The sequence below is a fragment of the Pyricularia grisea genome, assembly GCF_004355905.1.
Source record: "Pyricularia grisea strain NI907 chromosome Unknown Pyricularia_grisea_NI907_Scaffold_2, whole genome shotgun sequence".
NCBI lineage: Eukaryota > Fungi > Ascomycota > Sordariomycetes > Magnaporthales > Pyriculariaceae > Pyricularia > Pyricularia grisea.
This window is the reverse complement of record NW_022156717.1, coordinates 4,963,021-4,986,093: the sequence shown is the minus strand read 5'-3', so window position 1 is coordinate 4,986,093 and position 23,073 is coordinate 4,963,021. Positions and strand designations below refer to the sequence as shown.

The following is a 23,073-nucleotide window of genomic DNA, read 5'->3' as shown; positions in this document are numbered from 1 at the left end:
CATCACCATGACTTCAAGCTTTCTCAAGAAAAAAAAAACAAGTGATGCGAAGCACATGAGCATTGACTATAATGAGATTGAAAGGATAAACATGGCTTGTGTTAAAACGCAAAATATCAAGGAAATCATCAACTAATTGGTTTTGAAAATGCAGTCAATCTCTTTAAAAACCAAATATTTTCTTTTGTAACGAGTCCAAACCGAAAAAGATTAGTTGCCCCATAACATGAGACTCGACGCACACAAGGGTGCAATCAGTCGGGGGGACGTCAATTAACTTCGTCATTTCACCCGCAATCACGAGAGAGTCGCGCATTTTGCCCCTCATGGTCTGATTCTCTGCCAAACCTCCCGCAGCTCCTGCGGCACCACACATAATCTCAGGTGATGCATGGAATTGATCCGAGCATTTAACCATCGTGCAACAGAGGGGCACGCTCAGCATCCTGAGGAGGCGCCGACGACTCCCTGCCAGTCCAGGCGGGGAAGGCAACCACAAGCGAGAGCACGAACAACACAGCCATTATGGTAAAGGCGAAGATCCACTGCAGGGCGATGACCTGGCGTAAGAACTGAGCAACGCCCAGAGAAGCTGCCAGGACGCTGAGGGAAAAGCCCATGGTGTAGTCCTATTCCGTCGAGATCATTTTGTCAGAAGCCATTTACAGCCGCAAGTGCTGGGGAGGAGGTCAAGGCGGGGGTAGTTGGGTAAATATCATACCTTGTACATGACCAGGAAAAACAGGCCATACACAAAGATGGACCAAATGAAGATGTTGGCAAATATCCTTGCCACCAGAGACTCTGGGTGATGCACCATGATGGCACCGTTCCAGTAGATGGCCACAAAAGTCCAGGCCAATGGACCCGAGACCACTGGGGTATGAATGAAGCGTGGGTACGTGTTGTGGCGGAAGTACAGGAACGTGAGGTTGGCGAAATTGACGATCAGAACAACCTCAGCCCAGACGAAATGGCCATAGACAAACAGCATCACAAACGCAAAGTGCAAGAGGTTGTTGAGGATAAAGTGGCTGCCCACGGCGCAGGCCTGGTTCTTGCGGTCGAGGTTTGTTGAGAAGAGGAACGATGCATATCCGACCTGGAGAATGAAGAGAGCAAGCCTACAAGAAACACAAGTATCGTTAGCCTTGAACTATCTGCTGCCGAATATAAAGACGTGTCGACTAACCAATATAGCGATGTGATCATGTGGTCGAGACGGAAGCCTGTCAGGTACAGGTCATTGATGTCCCAGATTCTGCGGCGAATATGAAAGGCATCGTGGTCGTCATTGAAGGTGTAGTAGACAGACGAGAGCAGCGACAGAAGCCATGATGTTATGGTCAAGATCTTGTACGTGATTACAGCATTGGCCGAGTGAGAGTCCCTCTTGGAGAAGGGGTTTACTGCAGATTGGTGAATGTATTGTGGTTAGAAAGACAACAAAACCGAGTCGTCCATGAAATTCAAAACAGATATAACTTACTGTTGCTTAGCCTATCCATCTTGAAGTTGTGCTTTTTTTTTCTTTTTTTTTCTTGCGATGCCACCGGGGCTCTAATTGGGGTAAAGATATGAAATGAGGTTTACTCGTCGATGACGAGGCAATTGAAATGGTGGAAAGAAGCCAGAGAAGGTAGGGTAGTGCGGCAGGTGGAAAGAGCCCGGGGAGCTGGATAATAAACCAGGCGAGGGACAAGGTGAATCAAACGACGTGGGGAGGCGTCATTTTTGACTGCCTGCCTGCCTGCCTCACCTACCCACCTCACTTTTACCTAAGGCATCTAGGTAATGTAATGCAAGGTGGTACAGTATAATGATTAAGGTGCATGCTTTCCTTGAGTTGGATCCATCCAACCAACGTACCACGTACCTACCTACCTCCTTTGGGGGTGAGGTGTGCAATGACAGCTCTGCTTTAGCCTCCCTTGTACGCAACAAATTTGCGGGGAAAGGAGACCTTGAGTTGGTTGCATGCACCTCAGAGGGTCACCAGACATACAGAATGATGACTGGATGGAGAATGGGATTTTCGGGCGACACACGCACAGCTCATCTTTTCTGCCTTGGTGCTACGTTCGAGACCCAAGTCCATTCTGTACAAAGTCTCCAAAGCCTCCCCGTTTCGTCAGACCACCAGGGCGATCAAAGGGAACTTCAGACAAGGGCCAACCCCAATTTGCTTTGAAAACCGCCTCCTCTTTTCCGTGGAATCATCCGGACCAATCACCAAAAGGAACGGTAAATCGTTGCCAGACTTGTTTTACAGACCCGCGTTTCGTCATTTAATGCCTCTTGTGCAATGCAATGCGTTTTGTTGGATTGAAGGTTGGAGGTTGATCTACCTTTGTGGTTGTCGTCTCCTCGGGCCACCACCCAATGCTGCCAAAATGCTACACAAAAAAAAAAAACAAAAAAAAAAGCAGTTCAGATCAAACCCGGACGGTTGTGTTACTAAAATCTCATCTCATCACTGAAGGCTTAGGCTCGATGGCTTTTGGGGCCACGACATCAGGTCTTGTCAAGGGACGAATAAAAAAAAAACAACCTACGTTAAACCAGTCAAAATCAGATGGAAGGGGATTGACATCCGGTTGACATTCGATTGATGGGAACGCGTATACAAGCGGGTGCAGGGGTGCCGCCTGCAAGTCCCAGATTTAGCACTGTTCTTGCTGCGATCTGGGGCACCCTCCTGGACAGTTCGCGGGGCACATCGTCCACTGATTGGCTTGCGCCTCAGCTATGACAGCATTGATAGCTAAGGATGATGACAGTCCATTGTTGAGCGACGTGTGGCTGGTGAATCGTATCTGTTTTTGTTTGGCGGGAGTACTTTTGTATCTGGTATTATTAAAAACAAAGGACTGGGTGATCAACGTCAGTGAGCATGAAATGTACACTTTGCATGAAGAAAATCATCATAGAAAAAAATACATAAAAAACTTGACCACTGGCTAGGGAATAAGTATGGGTTGTGGCAAGTGTGGCTACCGTCGGCTGACAAGACAAACAAGACCCATATTACTTGGACGTCTCTCCACCATCAAGCGGCTGAAGCCGCCATAAATTCGGACATTTTCCTCCGTTCTTTCTCGTCCAAAGGCCCGCCCATCATGTTAGCCACCTTGCCACTTGGAAGCTTCGACAGGTTTTGTTAGCCTAGACTAGAATTAGTATATACCTAGCTAGGTAGGTAAACACATGGTCTAAACTGAAATATTCCATACTTCGTAGTAACGGCCATTATAAGTAAACCCATCAATCTATACAAACGTAGTCACTCATTCAGGAAATAAGTCGCGGGCAACCGAAAAACATGAGGAAAAATAAATTGTCGCCTCATAGGTAGTACGTATGCATATATGCATGTCAAGGCCGATCCCGTCCCGGCTGCTTTTTTTCGATTGGTTCCCAAAGGTCAGCCCACAGACACGGACAGTAGTACATTGAATTGCAAAGTGTAGGTGGTGTGATCGATTTTCGCGCATGCATGCTGTTTGGATTTTGGACGACGTATGTAGGACAAATGAGAATATCGGATCAAGAACCCTCGGATCGCGGCTTCGTACAACGTTGCTGCCAGTAAGATGGCGCATTTGCTACCCAAATCCCAGAACAGAAGGCAACGGTAAAGAGCCACTACGCCACCTCAATAACATAAACAAGATTTTGAACCCAGAATAAATAATACTGGAAGCGTTAAAAAGAGAAAGAAAAAAAGAAGAAAGTAACTTAATTGATTTATAATGGATGGAGGAGAGAGATTGATTGGAAAGGCGCGAAATCCCAAAAATCAAAAAAGAAAAAAGAATCCGTCAAAAGAGCAAAAAAATCAGGCCTCATGGGACTCGAACCCACAGCCTTCCGCTTGTATCCTAGATTAGGAGGCGGACGCGCTACCTTTGCGCCAAAGGCCTCTGATGGAAGACTGGCTACACCAATAAGGTTATATACCTTACCTCAAAGGGGGGGAAGTTCAAAAATCGCGGAGGCCCACGTTACTTTACCACAAGGTACCTTGCCTTGCTTGCATACCTAGATGGTATACTTGCCCATCAAAAACACACTTTCTTCCATTAGATTCTACCTTCCAGCTCCCCTATAAACAAAAACCTTCCCCTCCGACTGCATTTGTATAGTTGGTAGACTTCCTGGGCTTGCCTTTGAGGAAACATAGCCCTCTGCAAACGCCATCACCAAAGGAGCATGGTCTGCAATGCAAGTTCGTTGGTGCGACAATTGCGCCGGCAACCAGGAAAGTGATGAGGAACGAGCTGGAATTTTTCTTCTTCTTTTTGGTCGGATGGGCAGGTCGTTGTTTGCTTGTTTTGTTTGCTGATTTCTTGCTCTTATGCATTGAGATTTGATTATAGTTGGATTTTGGAGCCTGGAAGCGGGGTTTACCAGCCAAGCTGCAAGGTATTATATGTCTTCAAAGGAATCCGGTAATATTTCAGGGGGAAATTCCAGCCTTGAATATAGTTTTGGTCCTCATGAATAACAATGGCAGCTTTAAGTACGGAACTATAACTGGTTAGTCCTGCCACTTCAACTACTTTAAAAGTGAGAGTTGCCTTGGGGGAATGGTAGTGTCGACGGTTTTATCGGTCTAAAAAAGAAATGCATGTTCTTGGATTACAGCCGCCCTTATGTTTTAGGTGACCAATAAGGGGCTATTTTTTTTTTCAAAAGTATATACATGCAGCACTTTCAAAGACAAAAGTGACTAGGTTATTTCTTATTTATTTTCTCGTGGGCCAAAAACTTCTGCATCGAGGGCTCACTTGTGTAGTATTTAGTTTGGATGATACGAGAAGCTATATTGCCCAGAAGATAAGATGGCAAACGTAGCTATGAACATGATGATGGTAACGGGGATGTAGAACTTCGACTACTCGAGTGGAATCCTCAGGACAACACGTTCATTGCGTCGGGTGTCATCTGGTCCAAGTGTTTATTTATCTTTCCTGTCTGCTAATCTCTATTATCGTTATGCAACTCTCATCATCCCTGCCTCCCGACGACTTCTATCTAAAATGGGCCTCTGGCTATGTGAAGAGAATCGCGTAAACGCTTGCCAGAAACATACACTCACATACAGCGTCGCATAACAGCCAGCTACGTCATACTTGGGCTGTTTTGATCAAGTCGGCAGCCTAGAGCGTTGCAAGGCACATCAATGTCAGCGTATCTCAACAATGGTGTATGTAACACACGTCTCCAGTAGCTCACCTTCTCAGCAACCGCATATACGGCAGCTTGGATATGCGCCGCTGGTAGCAACGGCATTATACCAGCGTCCACGACTCGCAGGTTTGTTGTGCCGTAAACTCGCAACTCCGTGTCCACAACACCTCCGTCTTCCAATGGAAGCATCGCCGTTGTCCCTGCAGGGTGAAATTCCGTGCCTAAGCCACGCTGGATGAAGTCCATCAACTTTGCCGTATTCTCTTGGTCGAATTCATTGTCTGCAGATGCGAATGGCTCTGAGGGCGAGGGCGAGAGCCCTTGCATTAACGATTTGGTTTTCATCAGACGAGCATTCATTCGAAATGATAGCATTGCAACCTCGCACTAATAATCACCGACAATAACAATCAGCAAGAATACCAATCATCGGGTCAGGGTCTGCACCGTCCAGCTGAACACATACGTCAAGCGGGTGTGCGCAATATCGCGGGTCAATGACCGGTTTGTTGTCCTTGAGAATGTTTGGACCACTCGGACGGACAGTGCCGCGCGACATGGTGCTTTGGATTGCGACTGTGTATCTGCCAGTAGAGTCAACCATGATCTCTGATGCAGGCTCGTCGAATTGGCGTAGAATGTTGAGTTGCAACCGAGACTGTTTAGTGTAGCCTTGTCGCACGCTTGGCGGTGTGTCGTCGACTAGATAACGGTCGAAGTCCTCCAGCATGTACTTTCCCGTCAGCGTATTCCAGTCCGCTGTGAGTGCCTGAAGAGACGGGAAAGCTATGATGGATATCAGTGGGGCGGTAAGAGGGCCTTTGTTCGACTCGTCAGCTATAATTCATGACATGAACATGATCCTCGGCGTATGAATATAGGAAATAGCTTACTCACCGGTTCGATTCACTCTGTATGCTAACTCAGCCTCGGCTAGCCTTGCACCGTGGAGATTTCTGTTGGTAAATATGTTTGGGTTATTATCTGTTACCTGTGGTCAGTTTGTAGTGGCCTTTTTTTCAAGTTGCGAAATAACTAACAGTTGTAATTTTCTCCAACCATGCCGTGGTCCTGCAGATTGTTCCCTACCCCTGGCAACTCGATCTGTACGGTGATGTTCAACTTTTGCAGCACAGAGGCCGGGCCTATCCCCGAGACCTGCAAAATCATCGGGGTGTGGATTGCGCCTGATGCCATGATAACCTCGCGAGCTGCAGAGACTCTGGAGTGATGGATATGATTCGAATTTGAGTCCCGTTTCCGGACGAACTAGAACAAGAAATAACTTGTGAGACTCGAGGTAAAGATCGTCACCAACAAGGTTGGACAGGTAAGTAACCTATCAGACTGACCTCCACTTCCTTGACGTGCTTCAGTGTGGGCGGATCCTGGGTCGAGCTCATGAGCCCTTGCGTGCTGCCGTCAAGCAACAGCCGAGTGGCCATTTGGCCGACGGCGACATGCATGTTCGGTCGCTCCATCACTGGATCGAGGTAGGCGACACGGGCGTCACATCTGGATTGGTTGATGGCTTGCATGCTGGAAGGACTGAAGACTACGCCAGCAGTGGTTCCAGTATTCATGTCTTTGAGTATTTGCAGGCCGAGTTCTTCGTAGCCTCTTAACACGGCATCTGATTCCACCAGCTCAACAAGAATGTCAGTTCAACCCTACCCGAGGCCCACTATCTTAACAGTACCTAAAAGTTGGGAGATATGGGCAGCTCACGGCTCTGGTTATAGATAAATCGAGGAAAAGAAACCTCCACAGGACCAGTTGTTCCGTGAAAGGACATGTCGGGATCAATACCTAGCGAGCTGGCCATTTTTTCATCAAGACCCATTGTGTACGTTTCGGTCTATGTTACCGCTTCGTTAGCTTTTGTTCCTAGGTCTAATCCACTATGAGAGTCCTTGACGCGTCGTCCTCACCTTCATAAAATAAGGCAGCAAGTCGTCCTATGACCAGCCCGGATTTCCCAAGTCTCTCCAGGAATCAAAATCACGCTTGGAGCCCCGCGTCCACACCATTCCGTGGATGAGCGTACCGCCTCCAACCCCACGGCCCTGGAGATATGGCCGAGTTTTATGGTCTAAGTGCTCCTGTGGCGCCGTGTAGAGCGTCCAGCCGTTGTCGTTTGTGATTTTCCGGCCAATATATGCTGGGTATGTAGTATATTCGGTTCGATTGTCCCTGGACGTTTTAGCGACATCAAACATCTTTTTAGCCAAAAGCCGGTGCTGTCCGGTAAGATTGCTTAATTGGAATGCAATGAAGGGCTTACAATTCACCTGCTTCCAGAATGAGTACAGTGACTGCGCCAAGTCATTCTTGGTTAGCCTCTTGAATACAAACTTTGATCTGGTGACATATGATAACAAAGCACGCACTATTTGGGTCTTCGCTCAGTCTGTTGCCAACAACCAGCCCCGAGAGGCCGCCGCCCACAATAACATAGTCGTACGTATCAAGAAGCTCGGTTGCAGCGCGATCGACGGGGATGATTATGCTCAGGGCCTGCTGGATACAAAACAATGCCAGCCCCAGGAACAGGGCGGCCCGGTTAATCAACATGCTGTGTTCGTGTGTCTCAATCAGATTTCGGGGCTGCGTTGATTTAAAGAGAAAAGTCGTCAAGATTTCGAGACAAAATATGATACCATCAAAAAATGTTATACCGCTGACTTGCGTTTCGGTTCGGTAGACGCAGGCAGACTTGGGGCTGAGTGTTGATGTCACACTGCAGTCGGTTGTCAAGAAACACTCACAGGGGCTTCAAAGATCATCGTTCGGCCTTGAGCGACTATAGACATGGATGATGGGAAAGGGAGACCACCAAGGCATTAACGACAGGGTCTGGTCCTGCTCCTTCCTGGCAAAGATCAAAGAGCATTAGCCGTTCGATGATGTAAGGTTGGCCTCAGGTTAAGGTAAGATATGCATGCAAGGGATTGGAATGTTCAGGCAGGTACAATTACATACAAGGCAGCAGCCATGCTCGATTTTTTTTATTATCTGCACCTACGGTAATGGAAACACAGCAAGAATTGGGTCAACACAAACTAGCCAACAGAGGACTCGAACTCTTAGGCGGTTGAGATGGGCCAGGTACTCGGGGTAAACCATAATACTTCTTTTGACTATCCACAAACCACCTAGGTAGGTACCTAAAAACACCTCCCACACGCATTAACCTAATTCGACCAGAAAACCAGAATAAACAAAAAAAAAGTACATGGTCATTATCATTGATAGTTGTCGCAAGCAAGCTGGTGGGTATCCTTGTATATGCCAGCTATCACTTGCCGTCATCTTGATGTAAATATGCGGCAGCAACATCGCCCGTCCCCCTTTAATCAAATTATTGCTTTCCAAGTGACCCCGAGGCCACCAACCTCTCCTAAAAGAGAAAAGTGATAGAACCCAGTTCACTTCAGTAAGGCACTTTCTCCTCCCAAACCGGCGGGCGCGTCGACTCCCTGTCCCAAACAAGCTTGCCATTCTCGTCGAGCTCGCATCCCTCGTCTGTAATGTGGATAACTTTGCTCGTGTGTGCAATCTCTTGCTTCGATACTCCAGCGGCATCTCGCGGGATCCAGAGAAGCGGAGGTGTGCTTGTCACAGATGGCGGATAGTATGCATTGCCATTGACCTCGTCTGAGTATAGGTTGTCGAGATCAAGGTCAACTTCAGTCCCATGGGGCACCAGCTTGCGCAGGACGGCGTAATCGGCATAAACCCAAGGCATAAAAAATCGCGTCACAATGTTGCCTTGTTTTGCGGGAGGTACAGTGGCTATAGCAGTCGCTTCAGTGTCCTTCATGTCAGCAGGGCTGTGTGCGCCATTGGAGCCGAAGCCATTTGCAGCCATGGTAGTGCCCGTCGCGCCTGATGGGCCAGCGCTGAGGGCTCCGCCGTGAGGCGCAAGGAGCAGTGCCTCCTCCTCAGCCAGAAGGGTTTGAGGGAGATTGTAAAGGAGAGGGTCCAGAGCGTTGCTGAGTGTGAGCTGGAAGAGAATGGTGAAGAGGAGCAGAGCTAGATATGATTTGTTAGCAACAAGTCTGAGACAGACCAACCGGCTTGATCAACAAGGGATTCGAGCTTACCAGCCATCAGGATCGCCGGTCCAATCGCAGTGCTTGCACCGAACAAACCGATCATACAAACCTCAGCAATGTAGACACCGGTGAAGAGTTGTTTGAGAGCGCGAGGGTAAATCAGACCTCTCGTATCAATCTTCGTGTCAGTGACGAAGAGAACGTTGTAGCGCCAGGCAATATAGAAGAGGCACATGGCCAAGCATGCGAAGCCTAACACTAGAGGAGTTATGACGGCGTAGATGATGGCGATGCAGGTGATCATGGTGTAAACGGGAAGCGTGCTACCCCAAGAGATAGCGCTCAGCGTCGCCCACTTTTGATACAACGCACGGGGCGTTGACGCCAAGAACCTGTACATGAGCTGGAAGATTACAAAGCCAGCGATCTGTGAAAGAACACTCGCTGCGATTGTGAGACCTTGAACAAGGAAGTAGTTGTTGTAAAAGTTTCCCGGCTTGGGTAGTGTGGAGGCGAGAGTCTGCGGGATCTGTTGCGGATTCAGTGCCAAGTCCCGAAGCTTAGGGCCAAGATCGGTACCAGCGCTCCCGACGGCTAGATGTGAAAATGGTTAGTTTTCATGAGAGGCTACAATTATAAAAGAAACCTGAGGTTACGGAGACGTACTAGTAACGAAGAAAACCTGAACTATTTGGAAGCAGAAGTAGGCATTTTGGGTAAACAGCTCACATCTGGAGTGCGACGGCTCTCCAGAAAGCTTTGCGCAAACTGCACCACAGTCCTAGGTCAGCATCTAAAGCAAATGGTCATGGTTTCAACCTGGCTGGCCAGAACCAGGACAGCGACAGTTCCCAGAGTGCACTTACGTCTCATGATGATGGGGACAAGTGACATCAAGATGGCGAGAGCCACAGACGGTAGCAGCCCAGTTATGACGCCCATGATAGCCTGCTTAGTGTCAGTATTGTACCATAGTTTGGGGAGACGCGAACACATACATCCGGAATAGCATTCAGCCAGTTCAACCACGAAAACTCTTGCTTCAGCTTATCAATGTTTGTGATAATGCCCACAACCAAGACGGGGAACGCCCAAAATATGATCAAGGCTGCGATAAAGGCCAGGACCAAATAACGACGAACGACACGTTGCCACCAGGAGACCTTGAGGGATGACCAGATAACATCGCCAGGTGTAATTCCAATATAGCGTGGTGCCATCTGGAGACCCCTGTGATGAGCAACCACCTGGTAAGCAGCCTCAGCTTCACCCTGGCTCCTGAACTCGATGAAGACACAAGGTATCTTCTTAGAAGCGCCTGAGCGGTACTGGCGTTGGGCTTCTGCCGTTTTGGGGATAAGACGGTGGAGTTCGTCACGGCAGAAATCAATAGAGTCGACCTTTGAGCCGATCAAACCCAGTGCGCCAGTGCGGTGCGTTGGTCGCTTGCCCTGGGGAACCCATCGAGCCGCAATGCTGCCAGATTCGGTATCCAGTTGATCAGCGGCATTTTTGGAGGCGCCAGCTTCGCCATCGGAACCGCCCTTCTTGAGAGCCTCCCGACGGTTTTTATCAGCAAGCTTGATGAGCTTGACTTCGGCCTTCTCGAGCCGGTAGGCGTTCTCATCGCGCTTCTTGACCAGTTCATCCACATCATCAGACTCGTATGTGATCCAGACATTGCGGACCGAGGGCCCAAACACCTGTCGCAGGTGAGCCTCATTGAGGTAAGCGTCTGGCACAGAGGTGAAGAGGACGGTTCGAGACGAGATACGGCGAGAATACAACGGGCTCAAGAGGAACGCCTGTCGCAGGTTGATGTAGAAGACCAATTCGCGGAAGATCAAGTAGAGAATAAAGCCGTAGAAGAGCCAGGCGGTGATTGCATGGGCAAAGAATTTGTATCTGCCGTCCTGGTTCCCAGCGTCGATGTTGGCATAGCTCAGCCTGTCTAGTTCTACCTGGCCGCCTCCACCTGTGATGTTGATGGGAAATAGGATGGGCCAGGTGATGCAGCATCCAACGAAGGTTATGACAATAGACATGCGCATGTAACGCAAGTAGAGATAGGCGTCCAGACCCTGGTGCTGTAGGGCAAAAGTGTCCGGTATTTTCCAAAACTGACCAAACCAGTTGAACAAGCCATTGGGTAGTTCAGGAGTGCGTTCGCTAGATTTTTATATCAGCGTCGCCTGCGCAAGATTGGTTGCGACGACATTGAAGTGAAAAGAGGGTATAGGGTCGTGTAACTTACCCTGGCCGCAGGCTGCCGATGTAGGTTCTCGGCGCATACCATCTTCGCTGGCTCCTACGCAGGATTAAGAAGATTGCAAGATAAGCGCCGGATGCGATAAGTACTGGAACAAGAGTCGAGTACAGGCCCGACAGACTTTTGTTCTCCACGAGCTCTTCTTGGTCACCCGCCATCTTGCCGGCGAGTGCTGAGTGGCACAGGAGCCAGCGATAGTTGGCTTAGTCTTCAGAATCGGATTGATGCAGGAACCGACTCGACGTCCCTGTTCTTGGTTGTTAGTTGGCGAAGCAGGGTTATCGCAGGTAATCAATCTCAGGGATGAGGATGACAAGAGACGATAAACAACAGACGGAAATCAGACTGTTCGTAGAAGGGACGAAATAAAACATCAACACCGAAGGGGATATAAGGAATGCTATATGGTAAATTGCAAAAGGACTTGGGCTGAAACAGGGCCGAATTCACATCCAGCAAGGTACCGTGCTTCGTGGAGTCTAGTACAAGGGGACTTAGGTACTTACCAATGGGTCTGTCTGTCTTGGCTGCTAGCCGATTTGTTTGACACCTGTCGACTGAGCCACTAGATCAGGGCTGGTCTAATGCTATTTTCCCCGGCGGCTATCGATCTATCGGTAGACTGACTGGAGAAACGGAAGTACAATCCACAAGTCAGTGCGAAAGATTTTCAAGAAAAAGAAGCAAAAAAAAGGGGGGGAGGTGAGGCCTCTGCCCGATGGCACACACAGTCGTTTTTGAGTTGGCTTGCTAGGCCCAAGCTCTGGAAACTCGCGTATGCAGGTGGAGTATTGAGGGAGGGTGTCACCGCCCCGTTTGTCCAACAGATGGTAGGCCAGATGGAATGGAAGAGAATATAAACGAGCTAGAGACGAGTCGTTCGGTCTGGAGAACGCGGGCAGGGTGGCCTGAAGTCAATTAAAAACCCAAATGGAAAAGCAAGCCGCAGGAGCTGCAAGAGAAGGGTTCCCGTCAAGTCAAGCTTGCGCTACTGGATTTTGGGAGATATGGCCTCCCGCTAGCGCAATGTCGATTGGGCATCTCGAATTATCATCTTTCTCGGACCAGGATAATGACGTCGTGAGCCACCCCTGCGAGGATGCGCTTTCCCTGCTGGCGCATACCCTGATCACGCTAAATCTGTACTAATGTACATTACCACAGCGGGGCCGATGTGACAAGGTCTTACCTGCCCTGAATTTTGATCTTGACCTCCATATCAATTCTTCACGCGTAATACGTTTTCGGCTCGTTGCGACTTGGCTGCGGTCCAAGGGTGGATAGTAACGGAGAAAAAAAAAAAAGAAAAAAAAAAATAAGAAAAAAAGGGGGAGAAATACAAATCTGCAGCTTCTTGGGTGAAGCGAGCAAAACCGAATGTACACCCACACCCACCTATCCAAGAAAAAGTGTACAAGGAAAGGTAACGTGAGTCGGTACTGTATGTGCATGGTAAGTGGGTATCCATTTCATCCCTTGGGGCGAATAGAAAGGGTTGTCATGATGATGGTGTGTAACTCCTTGCTTGCTGCTGAAATTTGTCACACACATTCGATCGATCTAGACTAAACCGCGCCGATTATCTGTGCACTGCACAATCGACCAGAGACATGTTACCGTGCACTCTTGCGGGGTTCAGCTCTGTGGTTTCGATGATGCTCAAAAGCAGTAGCAAGACGCCAGAAATGCTCTTTGGCGCAATTGCGACCTGTGCACTCAATCGCAAAAGCCATTTACAAAGTCGCCTTACGGTGGTTACGCTGAACTCTGCTCGAGACATGCACGGAGATCACTTAAGCGCCACCTAGCTACCCTTCAATTGGCGCCTGGGCTGCCATCATAGACGAGCGACGTGACGCAGATATGGTCTTGTCTAACCATAAAAACAAAAGCTGGCGCCATCTACTGCTGTACCGTACCTGAGGTAGAGCGCACCGGGCGAACCCTGTTGTCAGGTCAAGTCAAGTTGATGTAGTGACACTTGAATTTCTTGATCCGTGTACCGTACCATAAAAATTGTTTCGTTGGGTGCAAACAACAATCAATCGATCGGATTGGTTGGTCAGTGAGTGTTATTAGTTTGGTTCTTTATTCCAGGGTTCTGCACGATTGCCGAGTCTAATTCTCGCCTGGCTCTTGGGCAACTTTCAAGCTTTACACGCAAACGTAGCCACTTTTCTACGGTGGATGAAGTCACAGCCAAGCTCTCGACCCAGAGGAATGATTTGCCGGAATTCGGGTAAGGTTTGTCACACTCAACCAGTCCAACTTCAAGACTGGAAGAACGGGTAGGCCGACGATGTCTGTGTGGACGTGGCACAGAAACTTCAAGCTCAAACGAATCGAGTGGCCTGCTTTTCCGAGCCACATTAATTAATTAATTCATTCATTCAATTCATCAGTTTGGGCTTGCGACCGGCAAGGGTGCCACTTCATTTGCTGGAAGCAGACCATTCAATGGCTCAGCCCCTCGGCCGTTCTAGATCATGCGCATGCAAATTTAAGCTGGCTTGCTTGGTGATAAACCAATCAATTTTCACGGCGGCTCGCCATACTTTAAATGCGACAGAGGCCTCTCAATTTTCTAACAATTCGACGCGTAGGTAGAGCGACGCGCGTAACACTAGGATCGTATCTTGTACACGTGCTACTGAAAGAAACGCCGAGCCTGCCCACGGGCAATGTCGACGGAAACAATCCTGGGTAGGGATATGAAGATAGATGGTCTGTTCGACTCGTCGCAAATTCCGCACCGCCTATCTACGAAGTAACCTGGGGACCGACATTGTTATTTCCAGACTTGTTGCCCTGGGTTGAGACGCCTCTCTGCTGTTAATTCGGGGTCATCGTGGGCAGATGGACGGTTCAATCGCCTTGGGAAAAATTCGGACAATGAATGGAATGCCATTTATAGAAGGATAAGGGATGGGTAGTGTGTTCCCTTGCCTCGTATGGTCACATTCCTGCAGTCTGCTTGGAATGCTCTGAGGGATGCTATCGCAACGACATTCCAGAGGCTCCGCTGGATGGCAGGCAGTGCGTATGGACATGATAACAAAAACAAAGGGACTTTCCAGGACAAACTTTCGAGATGGCATGATTTGCTTGTTAACCAGTTCACAATTCTAGCTCTTTGAGAACAGTATTCTGCACCCATTGCCATTTTTCTTTTTCTTTCCCCAAACGTGATCACTCATAATAACATCATCTACGCAGTAACTATTCATATAACCACCTCAGTTACAGGAAATCACAATGTCACACGATCAAGAGCACAACTCGGACCCTGATGGTAGCCGGAGTGGCTACATATTGGGAAACGATTATGCTCCACCATATGTCTCCAAATGGTCCCGAGAACTGTCCAAGGGCTTCGAGAAAGATCATGGCTTCAGTGACCATGTGCTGCGTCACATGAATTGCAGTTACTTCTCGACTACGGGCCAGGCGCCGACCTTGTTGTCCCTGAAGCAGCATGCCCAGTCTCTTGCACACGCCATCGCACTTCTGAGCCCTTCCGCGCAGGTGATTGCCGGGATAGTCAACGAGGGCGACGCGAACGACCAACCAGAGTCTTCTGATAAGCACACCCAGCCGCTTGCCCTACACGAGGCCATGGACTTCCTGGCCTCGCTGACGAAGCCTTACAGCAACAACGACCCGGACCACCACCGCCAGCTCAACAGCCTGCTCAACGAGGTCAGCGGTGGTCACGACATCATGGGCACCCAGTACCACTGCCCGCTGGCAGACTGCGACGCTCCGAGGGACCCCGAGGACGGCAGCGGCCCGCCGGGTCGTGCCATGCCCTACGCGAGCCACCACAATCTGCTGATGCACGCCAACGCCTGCCTCGAGCGGCTCGACCACGAGCTGAGCGCTCAGGGCGGCATTCTTTCCGTACTGCCGCAAACCCACTCTCCCCATGAGGTGGAGGAGCTGCGGGCGGCACGCAATACGCTACTCGGTCAGCTTCTTACCTTTGTCCAAGCGCTGGTGGGCCGCATGCACGAGCTGGAGCTCCAGTACGCGAACATGGCCGACGCGCTGTCCGGCGCGGCGGTCATACCACGGCAGCAGCTTTCGGCGGTGGGCGTGGATGGGCGCGCCGCCGGGGCGCCCATCGCGTACCCGCAAGACCGCTGGATCCTGGCAAACGCGGGTAAAGATGTCTTAAACTACGTTCACGACCTTCTCGACAGGCGTGAGGCCAAGATGACTGAGAAGGAAGATGTCTGGGACAAGGCTGGCGCGATGGGGACGAGAGTTTTGGACGAGGACCATAATGATAGTGAGGACGACGACGACGACGGTGAGGAGGGCGAGTTAAGCGGCCAAAAGCGCAAGGGCCGGGGCATCGCGTACGTCGACATCACCACTCGATACTACCGGGCCCGGGGCCATACGGCGGGTGAGAATGATAAGGGCACCATCTTCGTGGTGCCAGCGTGGAAGCATCACCCGGCACTATATCACACGGCCGAGGTGGAAGAGCGCCCGACGGTGGTAACGGTGCCGGACCCTCACGTGCCGGACCGCATCAGCGTCCTACAGGACAAGTACGAGAAGCGCATCACCGAGGGAGCCAAGGCAGCAGACGAAAATATACGGCTGAGCAAGCTATGCAAGACGCTCCAGGACGACGTGCAATCGCTGACGGAGGAAGGGCAGCGTGACAAGAAGATGAATGAGATTATGCAGAATCTGTTCGACAAGGACAACAGGGGGCTTGTGGACGAGATAGCAAAGCTTTCCGAAGAGTGCAGGGTCGCTAAGAAAAACAACGCCGAGGCTGCGACGCGTATCTGGCAGTCCAACAAACAGTCGACTGAGGTACAACGTCAACTTGGACGGGCACAAAAGCATATCAACGCTTTGACGGCCGAGTTGGACAAGACCAGGTTTGAGTACAATGCTCTGCGAAGGAAGAATCAAGGGGCGGCTGCATGAGAGCGAGAGAGGATTCGAACATCTTTTTGATGTTTGCCTGCCTACCTGTATTTCTCCACTCGTATTTCTTCTGTGTTTGAAATTTCAGCAACGTGGTGGATTTCATGGTTTGGTTCGGTTCGTTATATGATTGCTTGCTTGCTTTTCTGGCCGAGGGTCTTTTTATCAACTCTCGCTTCAGGGATTAGTTAGGTAGTCAGGTCTGGGTCTGGGTCTAGAAGGTACGAAATAATTAGTCGGTTAGAAAGATGAGGGAGTGAGGTAAGGCGCGATGCATCACAAGCCCCATCAGATAGGTACCCTAAGGTAGCTCTCAGGTTACTTACCTTACCTACCACCTATAGAAGGAAAAAAATTAAAAAATTGACCTGCTTTTTGATTTCAATTAGGACAAACATATATATGCTTCATTATTAAATGTATCTTTTCGTCGTTCTTTTTTTCTTTCTTCTTTTTCCCTGGCTGTTTGTTTCTCTTGAGTGCACACTTATCAATAGCGGCAGTAGCCCACTTGTACCAAAATTGAATTCAAGACGATGTCACTTCAGTCATGCTTAGGGTGGGTTTTGACAGGACCATGACGGACGACCATAAAATTGCAAGCGCGATCTGGGCGCAACATCGGTCTGTCTCGGGGGCGACATGTTCGATACGGATTTTCTTGTGTGTCGTGTGTTGCCGGGTCAACCAACCGCCCAACCCCTCACCAACATGATACTAAAGTTGTATCAAGCACGCAATTGGTCCAGACCTAAATGTCAGATCCGCCTTGCCGCTTCCATGGGGGCATCACATCAACATGCTTGCATGCGCGATTCCTCGTCGGCGCTGAGGAACCAATGGAGAGAGAGAGAGAGAGTTAATGAGAGAGAGAGAGTGTGTGTGTATTTTCTTGATTGCGCATGCATGTTTTGCATACCTACCTTAGCTTACCTACATACAGACTTGCCTTACGCAGCTTCTGCATGTAGGGCAAAGCTAAAGAAGGCAGACAGACCATAGCAAGAGGCGAAGAGGGAAAATACAAACTCTGTATCAGTACCAAATTACCTCCAAGCACTAAGACAGGTATACTTTTTGTCCTCCTCGACACCAACCTTCCACAAATACCAATAGTGCTTTTTGCCTCACCTCACAATTCCCCATTACGCATCCCTGTTCCCCACGGTTTATGCATTTTCTTTTCCTCTACCTATTTTCATCCCTCCCTTGGCCGAAAGTGAGGATTGGCCCTTGCTTCGTGTTCCTTTCTTTGCCAAATCTTTAACCATGCGCCGTTGATCCATTTCCGAGCTTTTCGGATCTGGGGGTCATTTAAACAAAAGCAAAATCGGCAAGCCTGAGCTGGTAAGTAGGTGGTGACAATCTCAGCAGAGCAAGCCAGGGTATTGATCCATGAAGGACGTCCTGGGCTGCTTCTCTTTTTTTCTCTCTTCCGTTTCAACCCCTCTCGTAGCTAATAGCAAATCCAGGCCTCTCTCTAGACTTCAGTCAGGCCGAATCGAGGTCGCAACGGTCTTGAGCCGATCGGCCGCAGTGGTATTTTTTTCTGGCCCCGACAGGCCTTGCCTGGTTTACAACCACGATTCTCAGCGCCCATCTCCCAGAGCAATGACAATCTTCTCGAGCCTGGGTGATGTGTCCGCACGGGCCAAAACACCATCAAGGAACTTTCTTTCGCTGGTGGTCATCGCGTCCTTAGCAACAGCAGCATCAACGCCGTCAGCTCTGCCTTACGTCCCGACGACCATCTTACTCCCCGGTTCCTCTGGCTTCAGTCCGCCCGCCCAGAGCAACCAGGACAAAGTAGCCTATATCTTCCACCCAACCTCGGAGAGCTCTGTTGATTTTCTGGCCCTCGACATCTCATCCACACTTTCAGTCTCGTCCCTCCGCCTGGAGACACTGAATTCTGGCCTACCCTTCCTCAAGCAGGGCAATAAAACGACGACTTTCACGCCCTCGCTACTCAGCAACCAAACCGTTGCCGCATATGTGGGAGACTGTGCCTCCCAGTCCGGCGCCCCGGCTGTTTGGACGGCCCCGCTGCCCGACTCTGTTTCTCGCAAAGATGAGATCACATGGGACTACGACGGAGCCCCGGATGCCGCCGACGCGACTTTTGTGCATTCCGGTAAAGGGCCCATGTTCCTAGGGGGCACCATGAGCTTTTCTGCTCAGCTTTCTCCAACGGTGTCACCACCGTCTGTTTGTAAGTTATACCGAGCATATCAACACTCCGTTATTTCGCTGCGGAACTTGGGTGCTTGCGTGTTGGGCGGCAGCATCACATGAACCACCCCTCCTACCCAGCTGCCTTCAGTCCATTTTTGCCCGATCTGGGATCCACTGCTGCCCATAACAAACGCTAACTAGTCGGTTCTTCAAAGACTATTATGGTGGCATGTGTCCTTTCACAAACCAATCTGGAACTGACTGGACCAAGAGCGCCACATACTCGAACCAAATGCTTAAGCTTGGCCTCCCGGCAGATAATGCTTTTAACATAAGTCCTATCGTCACCACCGGCCGCTCGCCAGGTGCCCAAGCTGGTTTCACTCTCACCTCATTGTCACCCTCCATCTCTAATCGCGGTGATGTGGTCACGCAGCAGCTCGACAGCGTCGTCCTGGGGGGCCATAGCGCCCTTGGTTACATCAACATGGGAGAGGCTGCCATCTGGAGCGTTCCCCAAGAAACGTGGAAACTCATCAAGATACAGCAGCCCAATGCCGGTAGGACCGAGCTTGCGGTCAAGAAAGACGAGCTCCCCGACCAGGTCGAAAGCCGGTCTGGCCACACCACAGTCTTGAGCGCGGATGGGAGCAAGCTTATCGTCCTGGGCGGCTGGGTCGGCGATATAAGCAGAGCCGCTCTCCCACAGCTTGCCATAGTGGAAGTTAGTGCCGACTTCAGCGAGTGGAAGTGGACAATTCCTGCAGAACAGCCCAACGGGCAGGCTATATTCGGTCACGGCGCTGCCGTCCTGCCAGGTAACATAATGATGGTATATGGCGGCTACTCGATCGCATCAGAAGCCCAAGATTCGACTTCCTCCCGACTCAAGCCAAGGCAGGCAGGGGGAAGCGGCGAAATACCAATGTTCCTCAATATCAGCTCAATGACCTGGTCGAACGAGTATACTAACCCTGAACGCTCCACGAGCTCGGGCAATGAACAAGGCAGTGCACACGAAGTAAGGAAAAGTAACCTTGGACTGAGTCTGGGCCTGGGTCTAGGTCTGGGTTTAGGTCTCATCGCCCTTGCTGTCGCCGGATACTTTCTCTGGCGAAAGCGCCAGCGCAACCGCCGTCGCGACTCAGCCGTCCGTGCGCTGGCCCAAGATGCTAGCATGTTCCTTCCGCCGGGCGACATGATGGAGCGTGACGATGCCAGCTTGAATAGGGGCTGGAACTCGACACAGGCCTACGAATGGTACACAGGTGGCGCTGACCCGTTCCAGCGAGCCGACAGGACCCGTCTTACTTCGCATGCTGTGGGCTACGAAAGCTTGCGCGGGGCATCGGGACCGGGAGGCTTCTCCGCATCGACACAAAAGGCAGTGACGCGCAAGCCAGTTGGTTCAAGGAGTCTAGGTGGTCACCTTTATATGCCACCTCCGCTCGACTTGAGCCCTCGGAGCCGGGGAGCGACCGAAATGAATGTGATCCACGAGGCAGATGAAGAGGTTGAGGCTTCTATCGCAGAACCACCAGCCACAAGTGCTGTTGTGGTTCAGACAAGACCGATTTCCCAGGAGAGCGATCCATTCCTGACACCGACGACTCCCAACGGGTTCAATGTAGCGTGGAGGCAGGAAGAGTCACCCAGGTCATCCACAGGGCCAGGTTACACCCCAGATGTCCAGCAATGGGTGCAGGAGGCCGAAGAGATAGATGCCGAAGTTACTGCCCGCATTCCATCACTGAGATCGATGCCGCACACTACCACTATCACAACATCTGTACCGCTTCAAGATTCCCGCCCGAGCAGCCGCTCGCCGACTCAAAGAAGCCCGTTATCTCGTGCGTCAGATGGCGGAAACGAGCCGCCTTCAGCTAACCTTGCGGACCAAGGGGTCATTCAAAGCTTGTCCAGGTCCGGATCCATCAGGTCTCCCCCGGATCTCACGCGCGGTGTCACAGGCACCCTGGTCACCCCGGTCGGCAATGGCAACGAAGACAAAATTCAGGAGAGAAGCTCGGGAGAAAGCAGCGGTGAAATGGCATACAAGACAGCGAATTCAAGCTTCTCGGCCCTGCAGGCAGAGGGACCGGCGCTTCTCACCGGCAGTTCCGCAGCAGCAGCAGCAGGTAGCATCAACAGTAACCACAGAAGAAGCCTGATTGGCGGAACCTCACCTTCACAAGACGAAGATGACTACGAGTTTCAGCAGGGAAGCCCCAGCAAAATGAAGAGACGCGCGTCATGGTTTGGCCTCGGCACCCTGGGCAGCCTGCGGAGGGCCGTCAGCTCCTCAGGACGTAGAGATTCTTCCTCCGATGCGGCAGCCAGGGGCGGAGGCGGCAAGACGAGCAGTTCCGAGTGTGGAGTCTGCCAGGATCCCAGTCACTGCGGCGCCGGCACCGTGTCGCGCCGCCGCAGACAGGGCCGGGGAGCGTGGGAGGTGGATGCCTCTGGAAGCGGCCAATATCGGGGCAGCAGCACGCCGCCGCGCCGGCTGTCTTACAGGCTCGACGAGGACGAGGAGGACGATTGGGACATTGAGAAGGCCTCGGAGCGACGTTCAGTGCAATACGCGTTTACGGTGCCTAGGGAGCCCCTGCGTGTAGTCAATGTCGATGTTCAGAGGGCGAGTTTTGATACCACAGCTCAGGAAGAGCGTGGAGAAGGCCGAACAGAACCACAGGCAACGACAGATGTCGAATTGGACAAGGTTGATCATCCTAACTCCAACAGAGAGAACGGGAGAACCGAAGAGTCTATTCGGATGGGCAGCCGAGAAGATGATATATTTTTAAGCGACGCGGGTGGCCCATCGAGCAGAGTGAGAGTGCCTTCAGGATCAGGATCGACGCCAATCGTATGTGAACCGCAAATTATGGGTTTCCCCCCGGGAATGTCCACGGGTGGAGACAATGGACAGGACGAGGATCATCTCCAGGTGCCAACTCCTAGGACTCCAACGTTCCCAAGAGACGGCGAGAATGACGACAGGAACGCAGAAGGCCTGGAATCCGATGGCCTGTCTCCGCGTCATCAGTCCGACAGGCGCTCATTCGAATCCCGGATGTCGGTCGACTCGTCGGCCAACCACGTCATCGGACTGGCGCAGGCCGTCAGCCTGACGAGGAGCTCAGCCTTGCCTACGCCACGGCCTTCACCGCCGACGAGGGTCATGGAGATGGTGGGCCGAATCGAGGAGGAGGAGCAAAGGGGCGAGAGCCGCCAAAGCTCCCCTGCCCGCAGTACACAGATGAGGAAATGAGACTGTTTATAGTTCTGGCGAACTTTGGCTTTATGTTGCTTTTTTGATTATTTTAGCTTCTGGCGTTGGTTTGGAGTTGACCCGGCTTGACAAGCCGATTGTGTTATCAAGGAAGCGTTTTTTTTATGGCGTTTTGTGTTATTTTCCCTCCTCCCCCTATCATATTGATGGGATGAAGCGTTTTGGCTATAACTCGGGACTGTTGTATGCAGGTATGAAGGATATGGCTTTGTTTTTTGTCCCACATATGGGGCTCGGGGAGCTCATGGTAGCATAGATACTACTTCCTGGGTAACCATGAACAGGGGAAAAATAAAGATGGAAAGTTTTGATGTGATAAAAATTGTGCCTTTGCTGTCTACCTACCTACCTTGAATTTGCAATGAATTATAGACATTTGAGTCACACATTCCGGTCCCATCACATACCAAAGGGAACATGATATTTTTCTTGCTTGTTTGCTTTCCAAATTCCCACGGTTTGATTAGTAAATGACGTGTGTGTACATGTTGGTTATTCGACAAGGAAACGGAATTCCTTCAGTGTGATGACGAACCTTTGAATATGGAAACAAGGCGAGTCAATGTTTTCCGGTCAGAGCGCAAAGCCCATCCAGATCTTTTAATAATACATGTCTCTGAAGGAAACCTGGGTTGGATTCCATTGAGGATCCTCATTTCGATAACGAACAAAGACAATGCGTGAGCGGAAGATTCACGAGTCGGGGCGGCCGTCTCAAACAAAGTGATTTTTTCCTGATCTGGCATCATCCCGTTGATCGGCAAGTCATTTTTCCAATCATGATTTCATAATCTTCATGACGTGAGAAGAACACTACGGGGACTTTAGGGGATCTGGCGGACGAGCTTGTTTTTTTATGTTGCCTCTGGGGAACGTTCTCTGCACATCACAATTTGGAATGTCTTCTTTAAAGGCTTTGATTTTTTTTTAATCCATTTCCAACTTACTTTGCCCTACCCCAGGCGCCCGCACGAACCCTCCACAATTAAAACATCAATGCCTGCCAAACCTGCCCTTCCTTGAACGCTGCCTACGGGTTTACCGATTACTTTACGCCCCATTCCCGATAGCTAGCCATCCTTGTGTGTGTATTTTTTTTTGTCTTGTTGGTAATCCGGTACTCTGTCGGTATT

General features: G+C 50.5%; 5 protein-coding genes across 5 annotated transcripts; 2 read left to right on the top strand and 3 right to left on the bottom strand.

Annotated features, from left to right (window-relative positions):
- Positions 1-43: 43 nt before the first annotated feature.
- Positions 44-1,851, bottom strand: PgNI_04051 (uncharacterized protein). Its single transcript, XM_031124103.1, has 4 exons — positions 1,490-1,851; positions 1,193-1,409; positions 722-1,124; positions 44-629 (listed from the first exon to the last, which is right to left on the bottom strand). The coding sequence occupies exons 1-4, from the start codon at positions 1,506-1,508 to the stop codon at positions 411-413; spliced, it is 858 nt and encodes a 285-aa protein (XP_030984586.1). The 5' UTR covers positions 1,509-1,851; the 3' UTR covers positions 44-410.
- Positions 1,852-5,129: 3,278 nt separating this feature from the next.
- Positions 5,130-7,767, bottom strand: PgNI_04050 (uncharacterized protein; the record flags this gene model as incomplete). Its single annotated transcript, XM_031124102.1, has 10 exons — positions 5,130-5,162; positions 5,239-5,580; positions 5,660-6,030; positions 6,091-6,177; positions 6,234-6,462; positions 6,546-6,826; positions 6,922-7,051; positions 7,221-7,386; positions 7,478-7,508; positions 7,584-7,767. 10 exons carry the CDS (start codon positions 7,765-7,767, stop codon positions 5,130-5,132), a joined length of 1,854 nt encoding a protein of 617 aa, XP_030984585.1.
- A 544-nt stretch (positions 7,768-8,311) lies between these two features.
- Positions 8,312-12,789, bottom strand: PgNI_04049 (uncharacterized protein). The gene is made up of 8 exons (XM_031124101.1): positions 12,250-12,789; positions 12,027-12,146; positions 11,506-11,767; positions 10,250-11,420; positions 10,118-10,199; positions 9,918-10,019; positions 9,300-9,845; positions 8,312-9,228 (listed from the first exon to the last, which is right to left on the bottom strand). Exons 3-8 carry the CDS (start codon positions 11,676-11,678, stop codon positions 8,627-8,629), a joined length of 2,676 nt encoding a protein of 891 aa, XP_030984723.1. The 5' UTR covers positions 11,679-11,767; positions 12,027-12,146; positions 12,250-12,789; the 3' UTR covers positions 8,312-8,626.
- A 1,986-nt stretch (positions 12,790-14,775) lies between these two features.
- On the top strand, positions 14,776-16,470 carry PgNI_04048 (uncharacterized protein; the record flags this gene model as incomplete). The annotated part of the gene is made up of 1 exon (XM_031124100.1): positions 14,776-16,470. One exon carries the CDS (start codon positions 14,776-14,778, stop codon positions 16,468-16,470), a length of 1,695 nt encoding a protein of 564 aa, XP_030984724.1.
- Positions 16,471-18,081: 1,611 nt separating this feature from the next.
- Positions 18,082-21,919, top strand: PgNI_04047 (uncharacterized protein; the record flags this gene model as incomplete). Its single annotated transcript, XM_031124099.1, has 2 exons — positions 18,082-18,682; positions 18,861-21,919. The coding sequence occupies 2 exons, from the start codon at positions 18,082-18,084 to the stop codon at positions 21,917-21,919; spliced, it is 3,660 nt and encodes a 1,219-aa protein (XP_030984808.1).
- Positions 21,920-23,073: the final 1,154 nt, after the last annotated feature.